Source organism: Seriola dumerili, unplaced genomic scaffold, assembly GCF_002260705.1.
Source record: "Seriola dumerili isolate Sdu_G_001 unplaced genomic scaffold, Sdu_1.0 BDQW01001125.1, whole genome shotgun sequence".
Classification (NCBI taxonomy): Eukaryota; Metazoa; Chordata; class Actinopteri; order Carangiformes; family Carangidae; genus Seriola; species Seriola dumerili.
The window spans coordinates 397,239-418,838 of record NW_019175380.1 but is presented as its reverse complement, the minus strand read 5'-3'; the positions used below and the strand labels follow the sequence as shown (position 1 = coordinate 418,838).

At 41.2% G+C, this 21,600-nt stretch overlaps 2 protein-coding genes and 1 pseudogene across 2 annotated transcripts; all 3 read right to left on the bottom strand.

Annotated features, from left to right (window-relative positions):
• Positions 1 to 1,658, bottom strand: part of LOC111237968 — a 7,997-nt pseudogene extending 6,339 nt beyond the window's left edge.
• Positions 1,659 to 5,429: 3,771 nt separating this feature from the next.
• Positions 5,430 to 8,341, bottom strand: LOC111237967 (trace amine-associated receptor 13c-like). Its single transcript, XM_022767300.1, has 3 exons — positions 8,286 to 8,341; positions 6,405 to 6,620; positions 5,430 to 6,246 (listed from the first exon to the last, which is right to left on the bottom strand). The coding sequence occupies exons 1-3, from the start codon at positions 8,339 to 8,341 to the stop codon at positions 5,430 to 5,432; spliced, it is 1,089 nt and encodes a 362-aa protein (XP_022623021.1).
• A 920-nt stretch (positions 8,342 to 9,261) lies between these two features.
• Positions 9,262 to 21,236, bottom strand: rubcnl (RUN and cysteine rich domain containing beclin 1 interacting protein like). The gene is made up of 17 exons (XM_022767299.1): positions 21,161 to 21,236; positions 19,482 to 19,596; positions 18,433 to 18,844; positions 16,400 to 16,677; positions 16,002 to 16,096; positions 15,426 to 15,801; positions 15,272 to 15,317; positions 15,079 to 15,184; positions 13,936 to 14,072; positions 13,774 to 13,838; positions 12,985 to 13,024; positions 12,780 to 12,857; positions 12,306 to 12,426; positions 12,078 to 12,139; positions 10,460 to 10,616; positions 9,887 to 9,977; positions 9,262 to 9,535 (listed from the first exon to the last, which is right to left on the bottom strand). The coding sequence occupies exons 2-17, from the start codon at positions 19,594 to 19,596 to the stop codon at positions 9,423 to 9,425; spliced, it is 2,292 nt and encodes a 763-aa protein (XP_022623020.1). The 5' UTR covers positions 21,161 to 21,236; the 3' UTR covers positions 9,262 to 9,422.
• Positions 21,237 to 21,600: the final 364 nt, after the last annotated feature.

Below are 21,600 nucleotides of genomic sequence, written 5' to 3'. Positions count from 1 at the left end.
GGGGATAGGTGGTGTCGCAGACCACCATCCCCTGTTTTAGCGATGGCCTCTCCACTTTTACATAGATGGCTTCCTTGACTCCCCTTTCAAACCATCTGTCCTCCCTGTCCAAGATTTTGACATTGCTGTCTTCAAAGGAGTGTGCCTTTTCCTTTTAGGTGGGAGTAGACAGCTGAGACAAGGCCTGAAGGTTTGCCCTCCTGTGTTGGGCCATACGAGAGCCCGAACTAGCCCAACACACCAAGGGCAAAGAAAGGCAAAGAAAGAAATTCTGCAATCTCCAACACAAGTCAAATTTAACTCAGGTAACAAAGCAGGAAAACCCAAACAAGAACAGAGGGCGAACCAACATCACAAAGACAGACAGAATGGGTAAAGAACTTATCTGACAGGGAACTTACCCAGCCGAGAAGGAGGTCTACAACAAAGACGTAAATTTTGCTAGTTACACGCTTAGAACCACAACGTTCCTATACGTTCGCACTCATTCATCGACCCCGCTACAGAGGGATCAGCTATAAGGAAGAACACTGACACGAAATCTGAAGGCAGCAACAGGCTAACAGCGTTTAAGGTTCAGCACCGCTGTGCCGCAATCTTAAGACGCCACCGCTTCGCAACCTCACCTTTCATGAAAGAAAAGCTGTGATACCCTTAGCAAGGATAAAGAAGCGCATCCACCTATCCCTCCAGCTTGACAAAGGGAGATGCACGCCGTAATTCTGAATACAAGTGATTAACCATGCTAAGTTGGCCACTGCCTTTAACTGACAGCTAACTACCAATATCGAATATGAAGCGAAGCGACCCGCCAGTGGTACAAAAGTAAAGGCCTCAATCTGAATGACCTTCAAAAAACTACAAACAAGATGAGCCTCCTTGCACCAGCCGCCACAATACCTCCGTTCTCTATCCTCAGGACGCGCAATCCCATGCCTACTATGGAACTGCCCATTCTCAAGGTCCATAGACAGGAAGGGGCACGCCTTCCGAGCGCCATGCGTAAGCAGCATCAATTCAGTAACGCTAACAATTGCGCTAATAGCTTGTAGCCAAACATCTGTAGCCCCCTTGTTGGTTGGCGAAGCACACCACATCATGTTCGCGGAAGCTCGTTAGACTTTGTAAATAAATCAAAAGGTTGAAATGGCACAAGATGAAAAACCATGTTGTCAACGATGTTGACCTCCTTATTCACCTGTATTAACCATGGAGTGCAGCTTGGAAAACTGGCATCAGCAGGAGACCCACGAGAAAGTCTGAGACAGCCAGAGAGAGGAGGAGGATGTTAGTGGGAGTGTGGAGCTGCCTGGAGGGAAAAGAAATACATCATTAAAACATAGTATACTAAAGTGTAGTCAATTTAAACTACAATACAAAACTGTCACCAAGGTAGGATATAAGTCTAGTGCCAAGGTGCAACAAGCTCTAAGATCATTCTCCTTGTACATCTACAGAAGCTGTTCAGCTGAAAGGTTTGTCTGCCTGAAGTGGGAGATTGAGACGATGACGAGCAGGTTGAGAGCGACAGTGAGGAGAGAGATGGAGGACAGTACAATGTGAAGGAGCACAGCTTCAGGCCAAGGAGAGGCAGGCTTCCTGCAGGAGGTGTTGAGGAGTAGTGGAAAGCAGAGCTCTGCTCCGACCTCAACCTCCATCTTCAGAGAGCTGCAGCTCTGGAAGCTTTCTGAACAAAACTGAGTCATATAACTGCTTCACCTCTCCCACATTCACTAGATTTGTCCCCTCCTCCCTGTCTCTGTACATCACATCATCTTCATCACTTTCCCAGAAGGCCAGCGTCTCATTGTCTCTCCTATCCTCCTCTGTTTATTCTCTACCATTGTCCATATGTCCCTTTGTACTGAGACACCTTTGGATGGAGGACCAACAAAAATGGCCATAGCACCCCCAAAGTATCCCCAATAAATGTATGTATATCTTATAGCTTTCGTAGATTGATTCGTGATTCATTTTATTTCTTTAATTCTTTTTTATTGAACAATATCCTGTAAGTCTCAGTCCAAACTCCAGCTCAGCATGTGCTCGCATTGTTACACCCTTCAACTGCAGTTAAAAAATAAACGGCATTCACAGACAACATAAAAGCTTCAGGAAAAACTAGTATAACACAGATTGTTTTTCAAAATTATTTAACATTACACTTGATCCCTTTAATGCACAACGCAAGCCATCAAAAGCCCCCCAATCCTTATCATAGTTTGAACAAGTTAAAGACCCCCTCTGATGAAAATCAAGTTTTAAACCTTGTTAACATCAATTTGATGTTTTTAATATAATACAAGATATATCATGATCAGTCAACACCATGACTGAGTGTTTCCACCTTGAACTGCAGGGAACCAATGACAGTCTCATGAAAACTGGTCCAGATAGCAAGAGTTTCATGAAGTGAGATTTGTCTCAATATTTGTGTGAACAGATCGACAATCCGTGAGTAAATGTGTGATCTGTAAATATAAAAAACCGTCCTACAAACAATACATTTGTAAACTTACAAAAAATATCTTGCCATTACACAAACAAATTCCACAAATAAAAAAATATATCTGTGAATATATTCAATTAATTTACAAATAAATGAAAGTTTAATTAAAATATAATTTTTAACCATTTTAGCAGCTGCATGTGGAGACAGTGGCATTTTAGTGGCACTTGATCTCAAAAATAAATAAGAAAAAATGAAAAAGAAAGCCGACATTCAAGTAGCCTGGAAACTCTATGTAGAGAGATAGAATCACATTGGGAACAACACAATTGGTGTCAACATGGATGCTTCTCCATAGCAGTTCAGCAATGTCAGCAGCCACTACTCACACAAAGCCAGCAGCGCAAGGAACCAATCCTGCCAATTTAGGGGGATGGGGGTTGGTCAAAATAAACCAGACACCTTATCAGTACTGCAAGCGAGAGTCTGCCGTAGCACAACCACTAACACTCTCAGCCACTCCCAGTTACAAGCTAACAAACAACATAAACAAATAAAACATGCTAACTATGCTAATCGTTCAATATTTAAACTCCTCACTCCTCAATAAACTCCTGACGTCTGACGTTTCCGCTGCTAAAAATCTTGATACTCCAGTCAACCTAGTACAAGCAGCGGTGGTGGGCGGGGCAAAAAGCCTGATCCAGAATTTCTCAACGAGGAAGTTAGCGTGGATGTTCTTCTAGCCCCAGTTTTCCTCTTTTTTTTCTCCACTTTTTTTCTGTTAGAGAACCATGTTAAAGAAAATATTAAACATAGCAAAGTGTTTTTACATAGGTTAAAACAGGTCTGTAGAGGAACTTTAACGCAATTTATTCATGAGACATCTTTACCATCCATTCCTGTTTTACTGACTGGGATGACCACGAAACAGCACTGTGGCTGAATGCATCATGTGGAGACACTGGCAGAGGACTGAACCTGCCGCCACTGCAATGTGTGTGTGTTGCTTTCGCCACAGGGCATAAATGTGGTGCACTTACACTGAAACTGCAAGATCAAGTGTAAACTTTATAGCCATCATACAACAGTCAGTTGTATGGTTGTTGATATATATATATATATATATATATATATAAATAAAAAGTTGAAGAAATTGGAGCAAACTGCGATCAACTTAACGGTGTGGCTAACCAATAACCTTAACAGACATCATGTAGCCTAAATCTCAGTGGGTACATTAACAAAATGAATACATGTACACTGGTTACACAGTCCTGTGCTTAGCCGCACTGTGCTACGTTATGCTAGGTTAGACCCAGTCAACAACACGCTAACCCTAACCTTTGACAACGTCTCCTGTTGAAGTAGAGGTAATGATGATGGTCACATAAATATACAGGGAACACATCAGATCACCATGAAATAAGGTCATGAAAGAATATCATTAGTAGAAAGTTGGTCTCATTCCATGGTGCAACATTAATTAGTACAAATTCAATTCTTGTAAAAGTGTTCATATTTCTTAAACTAGGATATTGCAGGTTCTGCAGAGGAATTCATTTCTACCTGAAGTGGGAGATTGAGATGATGACGAGCAGGTTTAGAGCGACAGTGAGCAGAGAGACGAAGGACAGCAGAATATTCAGGACCGACGCTTTGGACCAACGAGGTGCCGGCTCCCTGCAGGAGGTGTTGCAGAGGAAAGCAGAGGTCTGCTCCATCCTGGCTCTCCATCGGGGAGAGGAGGAGTGGAGAAGCTGCAGCTCTCTGTCTAAAGCTTTGTCATACAACACATTTATTTGTTTCTGCCTTCACCCCTCACCCCGTCTCTCTGGGTCTCTGTTGGACTTTGATGAATCACAACTTTGGCTCTCTTGGGTACCATGCCCTTTTGGATTAGAAGTAGTTTTATTGTTCTTTTGTTTATCAGAACTACAGTAAATGCAGGTTCACTGTATTTAACTAGTTGGTCAATCAGAAAATAAATAAATAAATAAAATCTAAACCATGGATAACTAAAATTACCGCCTTGTGGTTGTCTGTCTCCGCCACTCAGACTAATTTCAGATTACATCCCTGTTTATCCAGAATCATATAAAATATTCAGCATATGCACAAAAACCACTAAATTGATAAATAAACCTGCTGCAGCTACTGGCTAGTTGAAATTAGCCTGTTACTACAGCGACTGTTGCTACCGCTCGACCAGGGGTGGATTTAGTGATTTGGGGGCTGAAGGCAAACCCTGCTTTATTTTTACCCTTTCTCTAGTTGGGAATGTCTCCAAACTCTTCAGTAAACCTATTACATGGTACAAACACAGTCCATACGCTATCATTTATTTGTTGTAATCAAGGTCTCCGAAGACGCAGACCCTCTGACCAACGCTTTGTTCGGAGATCAGGGACAAATTTGCGGGCCACTATTTTGTCCCAGTCTGGCCCTGAGTACAAGAGCTTAAATTAAAATTGTTACAGCTTTAGCTGATATAAGACAGATATTTGAAAGATCTGATAAAGTCCAATTTCTGAGAGATATATTCAAGGCCAGTCCTGTGTTTTTGGTTTTTGGTTTTATCTGTTTTATGTATCTTTCTTTCGATTGTGCCTTTAGGTTTTTAAAGTTTTATTATGCTAGTTCTATGTTTCAACACACAGGGCCAGCACTTGTTTTAATTAAACCTGCAAATAAACTTCTGACTCTGATCAAGGCGGCAGGTGACTGTATACATATTTGATTTATAAATGAGCAGGATGGGACATCGTCATCTTTGTCAACCTTCACAAAACCATTCGTTTCAAATAAAAGCTGAATGTGTGATACAGGTCTTTCAGTTTTAGTTCAAATGCAATTTATAGAAAATAAAAACATATTTTTACTTCCTGTATTTGATAATTCATTCACAATACAACATGAACATATTCATTCATTACTGTGTTCATAGAGCAGGTGTCATCTCAGTCACTCCACAGCTTCTCTACAGTACGTTGGCCTCACGGGAGCCAGGCTGCAGAATCTGCAGAGTGACAACCAGTTTGATAACTTTTCTAAACCAGGGGTAGAACAAGGCGTAGATTATAGGGTTTAGACAGGAGTTAAAATAGATGATATAGAGCACACAGGCTGAAGATGAGCTATTGAGCAAGTCATCTCCTGCAAGAACAGCAATATAATGTGGGCAGAAACACATTAGAAACACAACTACAAGAACACCAAGAGTCCTGGCCGCTTTCAACTCAGATTTCTTTGTGGTTACAGCCACTGAACGCTGCAGTGTGACAGCTGTAATGTGAGAGCGCATGGCACGAGCCTGAGACACAGCCACCACAAACACTCTCATGTACAGAACTATGATGACAGTGATGGGAAGAACAAAGGTCAAAACAAGGTCAACAGCTCCTGCAGTATGATCAATGACAATCACACATTCTCCATAACAGGAGTTATGTCTGTCTGGATGAGTCAGGTCATCCTTTACTATGAGACTGTTGTAGAGAACAGAACAGAACCAACACAGACAAACACAGAGTTTAACTCTTCTCTCAGTGACTCTGGTGGTGTAATGCAGAGGGTCACAAATAGCTACATAACGGTCGACTGATATGAGCACCATGTCTCCTACTGAAGTAGAGGTAATGATGAAGGACACACAGTTACACAGGGAACACATCAGATCATCGCGATACCAGCAGACTGTGTTCAGGAGGATTTCTCCCGGCATCAGCAGGAGACCCACGAGAAAGTCTGAGACAGCCAGAGAGAGGAGGAGGATGTTAGTGGGAGTGTGGAGCTGCCTGGAGGGAAAAGAAATACATCATTATACCAACAAGGCCTCATAGCTACATGACAACAGAGTTTTAAATTAGTATCTTCCAATGCAATCATTTTCTGATCTACCACATCAGTTAAAATCACTTCCTTAAGGTCATTAATTAATCAAATGAATCTCTGCCTGAAGTGTGAGATCGAGATGATGACGAGCAGGTTGAGAGCGACAGTGAGCACAGACACAGACGACAGCAGAATATTCAGGAGCAACGCGTCGGACCAAGGAGGCATCGGCTTCCTGCAGGAGGTGTTGAGCTCTGGAAAACAGAAGTCTGCTCCGTCGTGAGTCTCCATCACCAGAGGAGAGGAGGAGAGGAGAAGCTGCAGCTCTGGCAGCTCTCTGTCATACAACACACTTATCTGTTTCTGCCTTCACCCCTCCCTCCATCCGTCAGGGAAGGTCTGTGTTGGACTCTGACGTAACACACTTTCATCATCTTCATCACTTTCACTCCAACCACGCTGACTGTTAATGTAGTTTTACTTTTTTTATTCTTGACTTTTAACAATGCAGTTATTGTCTTAATGTTTTTTGTTGACCACTTAAAATTATTTTTTCTTTTGAAGCATCAAGAATGTGTCGTGTTTTATTATATCCTAAATGTCACTATAGAGCAGATTGTCGTGCTATATGAAATTTAATGAATAGCACTTAATATGGCCCATGAAGAATAATTTTGAATTGCATGTGAAACATCAAGTTTATGTGACCTTTGATATCCACTGTTTATGTATATGAACAACAGTGGTGCATCTGATTTCTTCTAAATAAACACGTTTTAAAATAACCTGCTTATGAGTGTGACTGGGACAAAGTGGCAAAAACAATTGTGCCATAAAGAGAAGAAATGTGAAACATGTGAATTATGTACATTCTCTTCTGAAACAGGATCCGAGCACGTCAATAATCTCTTTGCAAAATGGACAAAAATCGAAGATGATGAAAGACGCTTGGACCAGAAACAGTCACAGAAATAGAAAGCTGTAGTTGCGCTTGTTTTCTGCTGAGTCGAAATGTTTCCTGTCACAAAGAAAATGGATTCTCGTGAAAAAAAAATGAATAACTGTGAATTTAAATCTTATGTGAAACTGGAGTATTACCTACAAAGAGTGTGTGGTGCTTATGCACAGGAGTCAGGCTGCAGGATCTGCAGAGTGACAACGAGTTCAACAGCTTTTCTAAACCAGGGGTAGAACAAGGTCCACCATGAAGCCTGAGACGGCCAGAGATCAGAGGATGAGGAGGTTGGTGGGTGTGTGAAGCTGCCGGGAAGGAAACAAAAGCATCATCAACCGTGTTGTCGCACAGTCATGGTGAATGAAGTGGCTGCACATGGCGGTTACTAGGTAATAAGGTAAACTCCTGTGTTTCTGTTACCAATCAAATAAAAGCATAGGCATCGGCCATTTCACGGACACAGGATTGGACATAACCAGGAAGAAAACAGAACAGCAGTAGGAAGAACCAAACGAGGTTTTTATTGGAAACCATGAAATTCTAAATTAGAAGTTCCTGTTCACAAAAAAACGGGACAATTCTTGTCTTGGGAAAGAATATTCATTTTCCTGGACAGTCGCGCAAAAAAGAGCAATCCAGGGAAAACTGGGACAGGCGTTTTCAGGTGTGACTGTTTGGATGGAGATCGTTTCTGATGTGGAGCTAAAACAGACGGAGATCATCTGGGTGATATCGTCTGCGTTTTAAAATCTTGTTTTTAAATGAAAACCTAGTTGCTCTTCCTGAGGTTCCACCGCTTTCTTTTACCCTGTTCAATGGCTTTTGATGTGAGTTTTTCCTTCTTGAATCATGGGTCTGAAGATAGCGGCTGTCATATACTGTGTAGATTTGAACTCCCCTTGAAGTAGCTGCACTAACTACTGCTAAGAAAATTAATTATTTGGCGCTTTAGCTGCTAAATGAAGCACCAAAGTGTTTGGTACAGTCGGTTTTTTAAAGCTTGAACACAGATGTCTGAGAGTGAACTGAGTAAAAAGACAGTGAAACCGTCTGTGGAGCTGAGGGCCGCTGTAGAGCCAGCGCCCCCCTCTCACTTTACACATGGTAATTTGATCTATCGCTAGTATTAAAATATATATTAATTGATTAAACAAATTCAATGTCACAACAGACATTATATCAACTGGAAAAAAAACCCATGATGTTTCAGCAACGATTGCATCACATGTTGATGTGTTGCATGGTGTGTTTATTAACACCTCTGATTGCAGCGACACCTCAGACGCTGAGATGTCGTCATGTGACACTCAGCCGCGCAGGTGTGAACGAGCTTCCTGTCGGGAGAGGTTCAGCTCACGGCCATTAGGAGCAGCTAATGGGCTGCTCAGCTCTCAGAGAGGCAAATGAAATCTCAGAGGGCCTAATTGTGTGTGTGTGTGTGTGTGTGTGTGTGTGTGTGTGTGTGTGTGTGTGTGTGTGTGTGTGTGTGTGTTATAGGTCTGCTGATTGCCACAGTACACAGGCAAATTTCAAAGGAAATGCACAGTAGATGGTCATTTTCATCAACAAACACTGGTCTATGGAGACATCAGTTGTTGCACCTAATTTTAGTTGTGCTCATTAAGTCCGTTGCATCATTCACACTAACTTTGTATTATTGGATAATATTTTATACATTGTATTTTTTACATATTATCGTCTTTAATGGCTGCTGCAGTTGTTGTGTAGTAGCACGGAGGATGTTTAATTGTGGCTTATGTCACATGAACACTCCTTGGTCACATTGCTCCTATATAAGTCAAAATATTATTATTTTTTACCTGCTAACCAGTAGCATTGCTGTATATTCAAATGCAGACTTGTGTTTCCATGGAGATCTTGAAATAAGATGCTCAGCCGCCTCAGTCGACCTTGTATCTGCAAGTTTTTCCACCACTGCCAGTTAAACCAGTCCACCAGTTGTTACTCACACTGGGAAACACCCCACAGACACATAAATACACCGAATAAGAATCACTCTCATACCAATTTTATTTCCACAGGAAACATGACGTGTTTGACAATATAAGCGATAAGACATATAAATTCATTTACATGTCACGTGCAGTGCAACAGTGTTTTATGTGAAGCAGTGGTAAAGTTAAAGTAGAGTAATGGACCATCGTGTCCCTGAGCTGCAGCCGATCACTTGTCGCACTTCATGGATCTGTCTGTGCTTTTTTTCCGTGACTGGATCCGTGCACATTTCGGACACCTCTTCTCCACAAAGCAGTGTTTGTGAAAGCAGGCCTTGCACACTGTGAAGAGAGAGGCAACCTTTATACGATATCATATACATATACAATAGCAAATATGTACATCGGGGGAAAATAGAGGTCATTTTGTACCAAAAAAAACACTAATAATTTGTAAGATACTTGCTTCATTAATCATGTTAGGAGACATTATTACAGCAACCAGTCACTCTCTTAACGCTCATATGGTATTTGTGCATCGTATGAAAACCAACAATTGGAAACTCTTGCTGTTGCAAACTTGCCAACTCCAGAAAACTAAAGTCATGTTAGAAAACGACTTATTTTGTTATTTGTATATATATAATCTCAAATCCTGCAAGTCTAATTTAATCAGCCTTCGTCAGAGCTCACCTGGACAGCGCCGACATATGTCTCGCTGGAAGGGGAAGATGATGTCTCTGTCTCGGCAGAACTCACAGATGAAACCTCGGGCCAGACAAAGCTGGGAGAAAGAAGCAGGAAAAAATGGTCAGAATAGAGTTCTGCAGGAACGAGTCAGAAAACCTGGACATTAGCTGCAAATTTAGCACTTCCTGTTCCCTTGTCCTGAAGTCTCTTTATTCGAATGGGTTTTATCTCGTGAAATATTTAATACTGTTAAAACTGATGTTGATCTGCCTGGAAACAGATCTGTACAAAGTGATTGAGCTTATTTACAGTTATAAGATTAAAAAATACTAATTTGCATAAATATTTATCCCCTCCAGGTGCAGTTGTGAGTGTGTGGGGGCATCTTTCTAAAAGTTTTTACCCTGAGGTTGGTGTTCAGGAGTGAACAGAGAACAAATTGAGAATACGAATATGAGAATCCTTCAAAATATCTGCAGACATTCAGTATTTCATAGCACGAACAATAATGAGATGCATGTGTATTTTCCAGATTTAAAAATTAATAATAATAATCCCACAGTGCTTCAGACTGACCTCACAGTTTTCAACATGGCTGATGGCGGCGTGCAGCACCGCTTTCGCCTGCGCCACGAGCTGACCCTTCTTCACCCGCAACAGGTCGTCCATGGAGAAGAGGGGCGGCTGCTCGAAGATCAGGTGAGCAGGAAGCTGCTCAAACTCAGTCATCACACTGAGACACGAGCACAGAACACAGTCACATTAACACAGTTTTCTCCTCATGACAAATGTCCTGTCTGTGGGACTTCGGCTGCAGGGTGTTTTTCTGGGTTGAAAACTGCATTTGAAGTTGAGTGTTTAGTTCTGACGTCACCTCAGACTGTGGGAAACTGCAATGGACATTTTCCACATTTTAAAAAGCAAGCAAACTAAGCCATAAATGTAACGCTGCTGTCATGGTTTGCAATGGCAGACACTTTTTGTTTGAGTTTTTTTGGACTTTTGTCACTTCCTGTTTTATTTTGTAGTTGGTTTCCTTTTGTGTCTCAGTGTTTTACTTCCTGTCTTGGTCCTGTTTCTCTGTGTGGTGATTGTCTGCCCCGCCCTCATGTGTTTCACCTGTGTTCAATCACCCTTGCCTCTCATGTGTCTATATAGTCTTTGTGCTCCCCTTTGTCTGTGTCGGTTCGTCTGTTCGTGTCTGGTTTGTCCTCGATCTGTTCATGTTGCCTGTTCTAGCAGCTGCGGTATCCCCTGCGTCCTGCGTCTCCGCTTGTTGTTCCTTGTGCGCCCTCGTGCTTTCCTGTTCTGTTGTTTCACCCGTTTTGTAAGTTCTTCAGTTATTAAACATGTTGGCACCTCATTCCCCTGTGTTGGCTGCGTTTGGGTCCAGCTTTACTCGCACCGTGACATGCTGTAATAAATGTTGTGTAAGTACAGTGTAAGTGTGTGTAAGTAAGAACATCTTTTTAATTATTTAGCTGGAGTAGGTTTTTGTTTGTAATACATCAGCATGCATTGCTGCTGTGTCTTTTCTGATACTGCCACTGGATGGTGCCAGACAAAGATATTTTCAAATCCTTCACACTGTGGCTTTATTAAAGCTCCATATTTTCTTCTTCTGTGTTTTATTTGAAGTGTTTATTCATAAGAAGATATATTTGTGGTTTCAAAAAGTTTTACATCTCCTCTCTCAGGCTTCTCTCTGGAGCTCTAGTAACAACAGGTCGGTGAGCCAATCAGAAGAGAGGAGGCTCTGAGCCTCTCTTCTGATTGGCTGACTGTTTTCTGAGTGATCCAATAAAAATATAGCAGATTTCAGGTAAAAAATCAGAAAAACCAAATCCTGCAAGGTTTGGATGGTGGGTCCAGGTGGGCGGGGCTTGGTGACTGCTTTGTTGTGACATCACAAAGTTCCAGAAGTCCTGACGGCTGGTTTTAAGGCTCAGTTTCTGAATACAGGCTGTGTGCATTTCTCTGTGGACTGAGGCTTTGATACTTTCACAGTATTAATATAGAAGCTAGAGCTGATCTATAATCACACTACACATGGACACAGACCTTTACACTGGAGCAGCTTTAAATTATGATTAGAATATGATCTTAATGTGGAAAAAGTTGAGTTAAGTTCATAAGATTGTCTGCAGTAAACAGTGACATTGAGTGTTGACAGAAAGTGAAATATTGTGTCTACCTTCCAGATAATCTGCAGGCTTTCAGCAGCTTCATGATGCCCAGCAGCTGCTCCTGCAGCTCCTGAAGGAAAGACGCAAACAAAGAAGGACGGAAGGAAATTTACGTAAACTTAAAAGTGAGTTCAACAATATTTTACTGGCTCTTTACACAAGTTATTGACAACAAATCAGTGGTGGTGTGCAACTTTAACTAATGCTCAGTGACAATGATTTGGTCTTGAACTCACCCTGAACTTGTCCAGCTCCTTCGCTCGGCTGCAGAGCATCTTTCCAACGCAGCTCAGGTCAAACAGAGGCTGATGCCAAACTGAGTCCAGCAGCTGTTTGGAGAAGTCGCTCACAGGATATCTGCAACATGAACATCAATATTATTTGATCAAGGGTCAAAGTGTGTCTGTGTTCCTTCTCCCACTGAGCTCAGCCTGATGTTTTATTAATAATAGCACCAACGATGCAAATGGCTCATATCAATTAATCATCAAAACTGCTTCCAATTCATTTCCTGTTGATTGACTCATCAGTGATGAATTAACCAACATTGGTAAAAACCTGTTACCAAAAGGTTTTTGAGAGTTGTATTAAACAGCAGCTGTATTAATATTTACCATGTTTATTACTGTATTAGTATCAATAATGATATTAGAAGACATCAGTGACAGATATTAATATTATCAGGAGTTGAAATCTAATCATTCTTGTACCTGCTGAAGTCCCAGCCGGACAGAACTCGACCAGGAATCACAGCTTCAGAGCCGCTGTGGCAGCAGTCACAGAAATACCTGCCAAAGTCACATTAATATTGATTATCTAAAAAATATAAGTGGAAAATGTTGTATTCATTTAATATATAGCGTAATGTTATATTGATATATTGTTGTATTGATAACAGTAAATTATTCCACATACCGGCCAAGGTAATCACAGTACCGCAGCTTCTTGATGTACCCTGGTGGCAGAGAGAGTTTATTAGCTCGTAGCTGTGGTGATTATCATCTGCTTCCTGTGTCTTAAAATGTAAATAATCTCAAGAGGACAGGCAATAAAAAAAATAGAAACTTTCCTTTTAAATTACTGCTTGTGTTTTAATGAGCTGCTGCTGTGTGTTGTCTGACTTCAGCGCCCCTCAGTGGTCCAATCACAAAATACTGCAATGAACACTGACGGAACAACTGCACCAACTTTCACCACGACCATCAGAAATCATTGGAACAACAACAAGACTAAGTGCTTTTATATTTTACACATTATTTATACATTCATCATTTTTAGCTTTTGCATTCAAGTTTTTTACTGTGGTCATTTGTTATTTATCATTTTAATATAAAAATTTCTGTTTTTATTTCCTTTTTCGTTTCAACGTCACGTTACCACTCAGCGATCTAAAGGAAAACTGTAATTATTTCCTGTTTTCTCCTGAACCTATCATGATGTCCAGCACATTGATGCTGAATGTAGCTGAATAAATGATAAAAAAAACAACAGTACATTAAATTCAAGCATTTCCAGGTCTGCATCCAGTAATTTCAGTTCTTTTAATTCTATTTAATTTAAATTTTACTTCTTTAGCGGTTTGGAGGAAGTCTCGTTCTCTTTTTGTCTTTATGTTCTGTTAGTAGAAACATGTTCTACTTGTCTGGCTCGGCCTCCTGTGGAGTCAACAGTTTAACTGGGATTATCTTTAACACCAGTACTCACTGGGCTCCACCTCCGTCCCGCAGCCTGCACACAGGAAGTGTTGTAAGGCCACTACCTCACTGCGTCTGGAGGAGGAAACAGAAACACAGTCAGACTTTTCTCTGCTGGTTTGTTTCTTTTATTTATATATATATAGTTTTTTGTATGAGATGTGATGAAGACCTGAGTGTCGGCTGAACGGTGAAGATGATCTGGAAGCGAGGAGGCGCCCAGTTCAGGGATCCTCTCATCCTGGTCCTGAGTCTGATCTCCTCGGTCAGTCTGCCGCCGCTCTCAGCGACACTTCCTGCACCTGGCAGCTTGCGACAACAGAGAGGAGAGGGGAGACAGTTTACGGCCTGACAGTTCAGGACTGTGTCTCGTGGCAACAGCAGACAAACAGGGGCCAGAAAGTAAAATTAGAAAATATTAAACAGGTCTGAAAGTCAGGGAATCAAAGTCTCGGAGGTTCTTCCTCTGGGGACCAGGAATGCTCGGGATGAAGTTCATGGTAGTTTGTCAGATTTTTCTAGAGATTTCTCACTTTTGGTAAAAGTGTTTTACAAACTGACATTGCCATCACAGAAGCTCGATTTTTAGAGGTGGCAGGGAGGAGATGGAGTGATTGATTCACCGTGGATGTATTAAGAAAGCTGGACTCCAGCCCTGCCTCAGTGGTCAACTGCAGTACTGCAACTAATGAATCTCCTGTGGCCCAAACTAATTTTCTAAAGGATCCGTCTGCATGCTGCAATACTTAGTTACGCCCACTTTATATTACATCATAGCGCTGTGCTGCTAGCTGCTGTGTAGGACCGCGGGAAACACTAGCCACGTTTCCATCGCAGTTTTGCGAAACATAGAAGAGATTTTTTTTTTAAAAGTTGACAAAACATCATTGCGAATGTTCTGTGTTTCCATTGAGTGATATTATGTGAATAAAACTTAAAGTCCAATAAAACTTCTGCTCCCTGGGGCCGGATACGACAGGAAACCCCCAGACCTCCATTATGTGTAACAGCAAGCGAGTTCAGTTACTTCTCTTTGTATGTTTTATATCAGTGAAACTTTCAAAGAGCCTAGAGAAGCAGTTTTTATGTGTGTCGTGTCGTCCCGACAGGCTGAGCCTCACGCAATGTGGAAGCAAACCAGGAAGTGGTTTATGTGCTTCCATCTTGGAGTCCCACATAATCACAAACTGAGGTGAAATAAAACACGTCTTTGTGGCTTTAACAGCTCGGAGGGAACAAACGAACCATCAGCCACCTTCATCTGTCAGACATTTTTTTTAATATTTGTCCCTGCGGCTGTCGTCCACGTTCTCACCTCCTGAAGCGACGTGCGGAGGCTTTGACGTCCACGCTGAGGCTTGTGGGAAGGAAGCCAGCTCCTCCTGAACTCCAGCACCAGCTGCTGGGCCAGCCACTCTGCACTGCATTATGGGAGGAAAAAAAAAAATCACAAAATCAGAACAAACACATAAGATTTTGGGTGGAGCATTTAAGTTTGTTTTTCTTACTTTGTGAGAGAGTCTTTCAGTGTCAGTGCCGCGTCCACTCCGCAGTCTGACATTAAAACACACAATATGATATTCAGGAGTGTTGTATTCATGTGTGGAGCAATTCAAGGAAGAAGAAAATACATGATACATGTTATATATTACATCATTTTACCTTCAAATCCACTGTCAGAGGAGATGACAGAGGGCGTCTTTGGTTGATGCTCAGCCTCATCGTTCCCTGTGTCCTCCTCCTCCTCCTCCTGTGTGCGTTGGTTGGTGTGTACGTAATGAGAAGAGTGTGTGTTTCTGTGTGATAACTCATCGCTTCCTTGTTCGCAGCTCTGTGTGAGTCCGTGTGCTGTACGCCTCTGTGTGTGTTCACGTGCAGGACTGTCCTCTGCAGAGCTCGTGCCCGTGCGTGTGGACATGTCGCAGTCCGTGTGTCGCCGTGTGTCCGTCGTGGACGTCCGTCGCTCAGAGCTCAGAGTCCACTTCACGCCTTCCAGCACCTCCAGCACCATGTCCACCACGATGAAGTGAGCGTTTTCCTGCACACACGGTCATTCACAGTTTTTAACCACCAATGTCATTTCCATATTTTCATCGTGAGCCAAGAAGCCTTCGTAGTTCATTTAAATTTAAATTTTGATATTTACCTGGTGTATATTTTCACTCACATTTGATATTTTTACACGAATAATGTTTTAAAACTACCGAAAAGAAACTGAACTAAAAGTTGGTCACGGACCTTTTCCAGCTCACAACTGGTCTTGAAGATATCAGTGAATTCTGGGATACCACTGTGATGCCTCTGTTTGCTGTGTGCAGCTGAGGTAGAAAGTCCTGACACACACACACACATGCACATGCACATGCACATAAACACAAAAGAATACCTGTGATACTGAACATTTATTTTTATATTGCAGTACTTAAAAAAGTTTCATATTTGCAGTTTTATAAATATAGTTATATTAGATAAGCTCTGCAGCTAACGGATTATGGAGGCAAAGGACATCTCCATGAGTTTGTCCTTAACTGAGAGTTTTATTGGGAATAAACTGCGGCTCACTTCAGTTACAGCAGGTGTATTCTGTGCATGTAAACACGAGGTAGCTACACCTGCAATATGTAATCGTATTCTACCTGGTGTGTGAGTGGCGTCACAGCCGGTCAGTCGCCGGCCTTTGTTCTCCTCGGCCAATCCCTGCTGTCCAGTGAAGGGCAGGTGGAACAGAGAGATCAGGAAGTTGTTCAGATTTGAAGAGACTGAGACGCAGCGCTGCTTCTTGTCCTCCTGGAGCGGGGATGAGCGCTGCTGACCGGAACTGGGTTTGGACCCCAGATCCTCCAAACTGGCGACTGTCGGGCGTCCACGCTGATCCTGAGACAGTGAAGCAGCAGCAGGAGACGGAGAGTCCAGGCTGGAAGAAGCAAAGTTTCACTTTAGTCATATAAACAGAGATGATGAAAGTACTTCAAATATTCAAGACCAAACAGAGCTAAAAGAGAGGGAGTACTGCTCACAGCTTGTAAAATCTGTTATCACAGGTTTAAGAGAAATAAATCCATAGCAGCAATCGAGCTAATTAAACTTTTTCTTTCTTTCTGAAAATCTGACTGAACTTACCTACATTGAAAATTTCCCAAACATAACACTGTGAAAAAATGTGAATTGTTTTCATGTCAGATGTAGATGAAACCCTCAAAGCGGTTCAAGCTGAAGAGTATATTCAGATAAGAGCGTCTGTCAGAGATGGTTGAAGTATGTCACTGTAGATAATTTCAAATTTGCTGTGATCTGTTGTTTTGGTGATTTCTCTGCTGTAAAGTCAGTGTAAAGTCCGATATTGGCCTTTCAATTGGCTGATTGGCCTGTTACCATGGCGTCTCCTGGTTTCTGGTTTCTTCCACTCGCTGGTGAATCCGGTGACACTTGTTAACCTGTGTAGTTTTTTGTATTGATGTATTTGTATTTTATTCCTTATTACTGACCATACATTCAGACTTTACTGTCAGCTGGTATGTAAACAGTGACAGCAGCTGAAACAGCAGATAAGGAATTTAAAGTCGGTTTGGTGACAGTGAAAATGGCTTTAACACTGAAAGCAACAAAAACTACATTGTATATTTAAAGTATTATAATCTATTGAAATAAAATAAGATAAAATAAAAACAATAAAACTAACATTCATTTCCTGTTTCCTCTGCACCACAACTCTCAGGACATTTAGACTGAAAGTCAGGGACAGTAAACTCTGGTTAAAGGGGAAGTCAGGTTACCACGGTAACATGTAAAGACCTTAATCTGGACCTTCACTGTGACAACAGGTCAGTGGACACATATACACTGTACACACTAACACTATGTAATCTAGTGGTTTTAAAAATCCCTCCCTGTGGCGCCATCCAGTGGTGACATCACAGCAGCCTGCCCCAGTCCTCACTGTCCCATCAGCATCCACTTCACACAGTAATGTTCCAAAAGATGCTTTAATCACGTTAAAGTTCAAGACATAACTCGAAATGCATGAAGGATCAATAGCGTTGCTATGGTAACCTGAAGTTTAAAATATGTTAAAGAAGCCCTAATGAGGTTTTACATACAGTACATATACATATCAAAGACTGTTGTTGTTATTGTTATTATTATTGTTATTATCATTATTGTTATTGTTACTACTATAATTATTATTATTATTATTATTATTGTTGTTATCATTATTATTACTATTATTATTATTATTATTATTATTATTATCATTACTATTATTATTATTATTATTATTATTATTATTATTATTGGAGTAATAGTAAAAAGAGTAGTAATAAATTACACTGCATTATATCACTACATAATAATACTATATTACTACTATTATTAGTCCTTTTTTACATTATATGCTCTATCATGGTATTCTTTTCTATATCTATTATCTCTCGCTTTTCATAGTGATATTACTGTAATGTGTGCATATTATTATTTCACATGTTATATGTTACATAGTTTTCACTTTTTTTTAAAATCAAGATTCCCTCCCGGTTTATTAATATTTGGTTTGCACCCTCGTCTTGACTCTCTTCCAGATTTATCAACTCAACCCTGATCTGAAGCTCCACGTGTGACTGTGGTGTGTGTCCTGTTCGCTCGTCACTCCGGCTGCTCTGTGGTTCGTTACCTTGAAGGATCAGACGTGTCGGTCTCCCCTCCGTGCCAGGAGACGGGCCTGTGGCGTCTGGAGATGACCGGACTGCTCTTGGGGAGGAGCATCCTCTCGACCTCTGGGTGCAGAAGAGACGGGTCGTCCCCCCTCCTTCGGCCTTCCTCACTCTCATCATCCTCACCCTCTTCACTGTGACTGTTAGTGGCTTTGTCAGTGTTGTGCGAAGCAGAGCTGGAGTGAGCGTTTAACCGGGAGGGATGGGAACATATGAAGGCCTTGTTTTTCTTTTGTGTCCTCTCTGTAGAAGTTGTCTGTGGAGGTTGACGGGAACATGTGGGTTCTGGTGGTGACAGGAGGAGGAGCGGGATCGATCCTGAACCAGCTGACTGATGCTTTGAGTGAGAACTTTGTCCTGGAGAGGAAGACACTAAAACAGAGGAGGGAGACAGAGGAGGACATGGTTTACCTCATCAATACGTATTTCAAATTAAAAGCCTACAAGGAACAGGTGGGCTTTTAATGTGAAACATGGACAGCAGTTTAACAGTGAGAGAAAAGCTACAGCCATTAATTAGTGAATGAAAACAGTGTAAGTGGTTGAGAAGAGAAAGTGAAAGCAGCAGAGGGGAGAGTGTGACGTAAATGATGGATCTGGAGCCGTGGGAATGAACATTGTACTCAGGTTATTAAGATAACGTAAAGATGGAGGAAGGGTTGAGTTTACATTAACAGCAAATGACTTCTTATTAAAGAGGAGAAAATACAGAATATACAGGAAAAATGACAAATAAAGACTTGTTAGATAAAATATAAGATTCACTGTATTGATTCCAATAATAACAGTTGCACAGAATAGATAAGAGAAGTAAGTTAACACCATTATACTAGAAGATAAGCTCAAACTATGTGATCATGTTACATGTTTGGAATAGTGAGAATGAAATGAGAAATTACAGAACTATATTTAATATTAAATTTGAGGGTTATATGAATAATAGATCCTTAATCCCTAAAGGTTTCATCAGAGCTTGGTACACCTGTTCTGACAGCGTGGTGGATCTTACCTTTAGCTGTCGGAGCTGTGGCGTCAGGTGTTAGTGACTCTGCGAGTGAGTCCACGCACCAGCTGACGTACCCGGACCTGCAGACAGAGGAGGACATGCCCCTGCAGGTTCCCATCTGCTGAGGAGGAGAGTGAGTGAGTGAGTGAACAGCTCTGAGTGATTCCTGATTTTACCCAGTGACAGAAAGAACTGACTCACATGTCGTCCTATCTTTCTGTCTGTTGACGTGTGCAGGAAGTTTTATCATTTCCGCTGTAATTCCTCCTGATTAAGATCCTTAAACAACTTTCAGGCCTTTAGAAGTCAAAAGTCAAAGTCTAAAGGCTCATGATTATCACCCTCAGTAACACTGACAGCTCAGTTCAGACAGCTGTTGCTTATGTTGTTATGGACAGCAGTCTTACTGTATGAAGGTATTTAAGGGAAGAAATGGAGGATAACTGGATGATTTTAAGGTGGTAGAAAGAGAAGTGATGGTAGAAGACAGATTTTGGGTGTTTACAAATTCTGGCAATTTCACCATTTCAAACCCATCACTGCCACTCCCAGTCACAATCACAATCGCAGGTGTTTGTCAAGAACTGTGACGTCACAGACAAGATCTGCACTTGTGCAAGTCAGAATTTCAATCTGGATGTGACAAATCTTTAAAATAAAAAAAATATTTCTTTAACTCAAATCTAATCAACATCCCTTAAAAATATTTTCCACTCATTTATTACAATTACAAATCTTATTACAGCCACTACTGAAAAAGTACTGAGCAGCTGTGTAAAGATAACACAAACTTAAGTGATGCAGTCTGTATATATAAAATAAGTGTTTTTAAAAGGGTTTGAAAATGATTGAAGCGTTGACTCTCGCCTCCTGCTTCCAGAGTCGAGGTGCCCTGACTCTCAACTTCTGCTTTTGTTGACCTCAACCTGGCACACCGGCCTGCTCGGGGGATTTCAGGCTGCACTTTCAAACCCTTCAGTGAAACCTCTAAAGCAAAGAGTAGGGATGTTTAAAACTGTCCTGTTAGATGTGGTCTAACTGTGAACGTGGTGTGAGTACAGTTTCATTTCAGAACATAGAGGCTGTCATCACGAGTCACAAATAAACATGAAAGGTAACACTTCTATTGAACCACAATATACAGCACTGAGTTATAACAAAAATGATCCCTTCAAAAATTTAATGTCAATTTAAAAAAGGACTGAGATCATTAGAGAAGAAGTGAAAAAAGCAGTAATTCATAATATATATTATATTATATTTTTATGCTAATAGAGAAATCTGAAAAACAAAACAGTCGGTTTGAGAATTTAAATTTTCCCCAAACATTTCGGAAAAAAAACGTTTTATTTTTTACTGTGTTAAAGACTCGAGGACTGAGAACAGTGTTGGTTTTGAATCAGGCTAAAACCTGCAGAGTTTTATTCAGATTTTACAAAAAGTAAAATTGGGTTTAACATGTTGATTTACACTGATCTGGTTTAATGAGGCTGATTCATGCAGCAGAGCTTCCTGTGCAAGTACAGAAGTCATTTCTGATTGTAACTGATAACGTCTTGAAGAGCTAAGAAGGTTCCGATTTTAGTAAGGCAAAGTTCACTGGACCGTAGAGCAGAGTGGAGCGACACTGAACGAAGCTCAAACAACTAAAAACTTCTTAGAAAATAAATCAAAAGACTTACCGTCTTGTAAACCCCGAAACTGAAGCAGTGAGGAAACCTGTCAGGGGCTGGAGGCACTGAAACGAGTCCTCATCCACCAAATACTAACACGCAGAAAGGAAGAGGCGGCTGATATCAACACTTCCTGTATTAACAATAGTTTTTCTCTCTGTGGCTGAGCAGTCTGCAGCTCCTGAGAACAGAAAGGACAAGAAACTCTCATCACAACAGACACCTGACCTTTCCTCAAGCCACTTACCCCCCAAACAACAATCCCAACAAATGTTAGAATTGTAAGGTCACTTATTTCTTCTTTAATCTGGATTTTTAATGACAGTAAATTTGCATCAACCCAGGCTTTTATTTTTGAGTCTTACTTTCTTCCTGTAAAGACTGAACTAGGATTTTGCAAACCACAACAGGAGCTACATGTTACATGTAAAAGTTATATTGGTGCATCT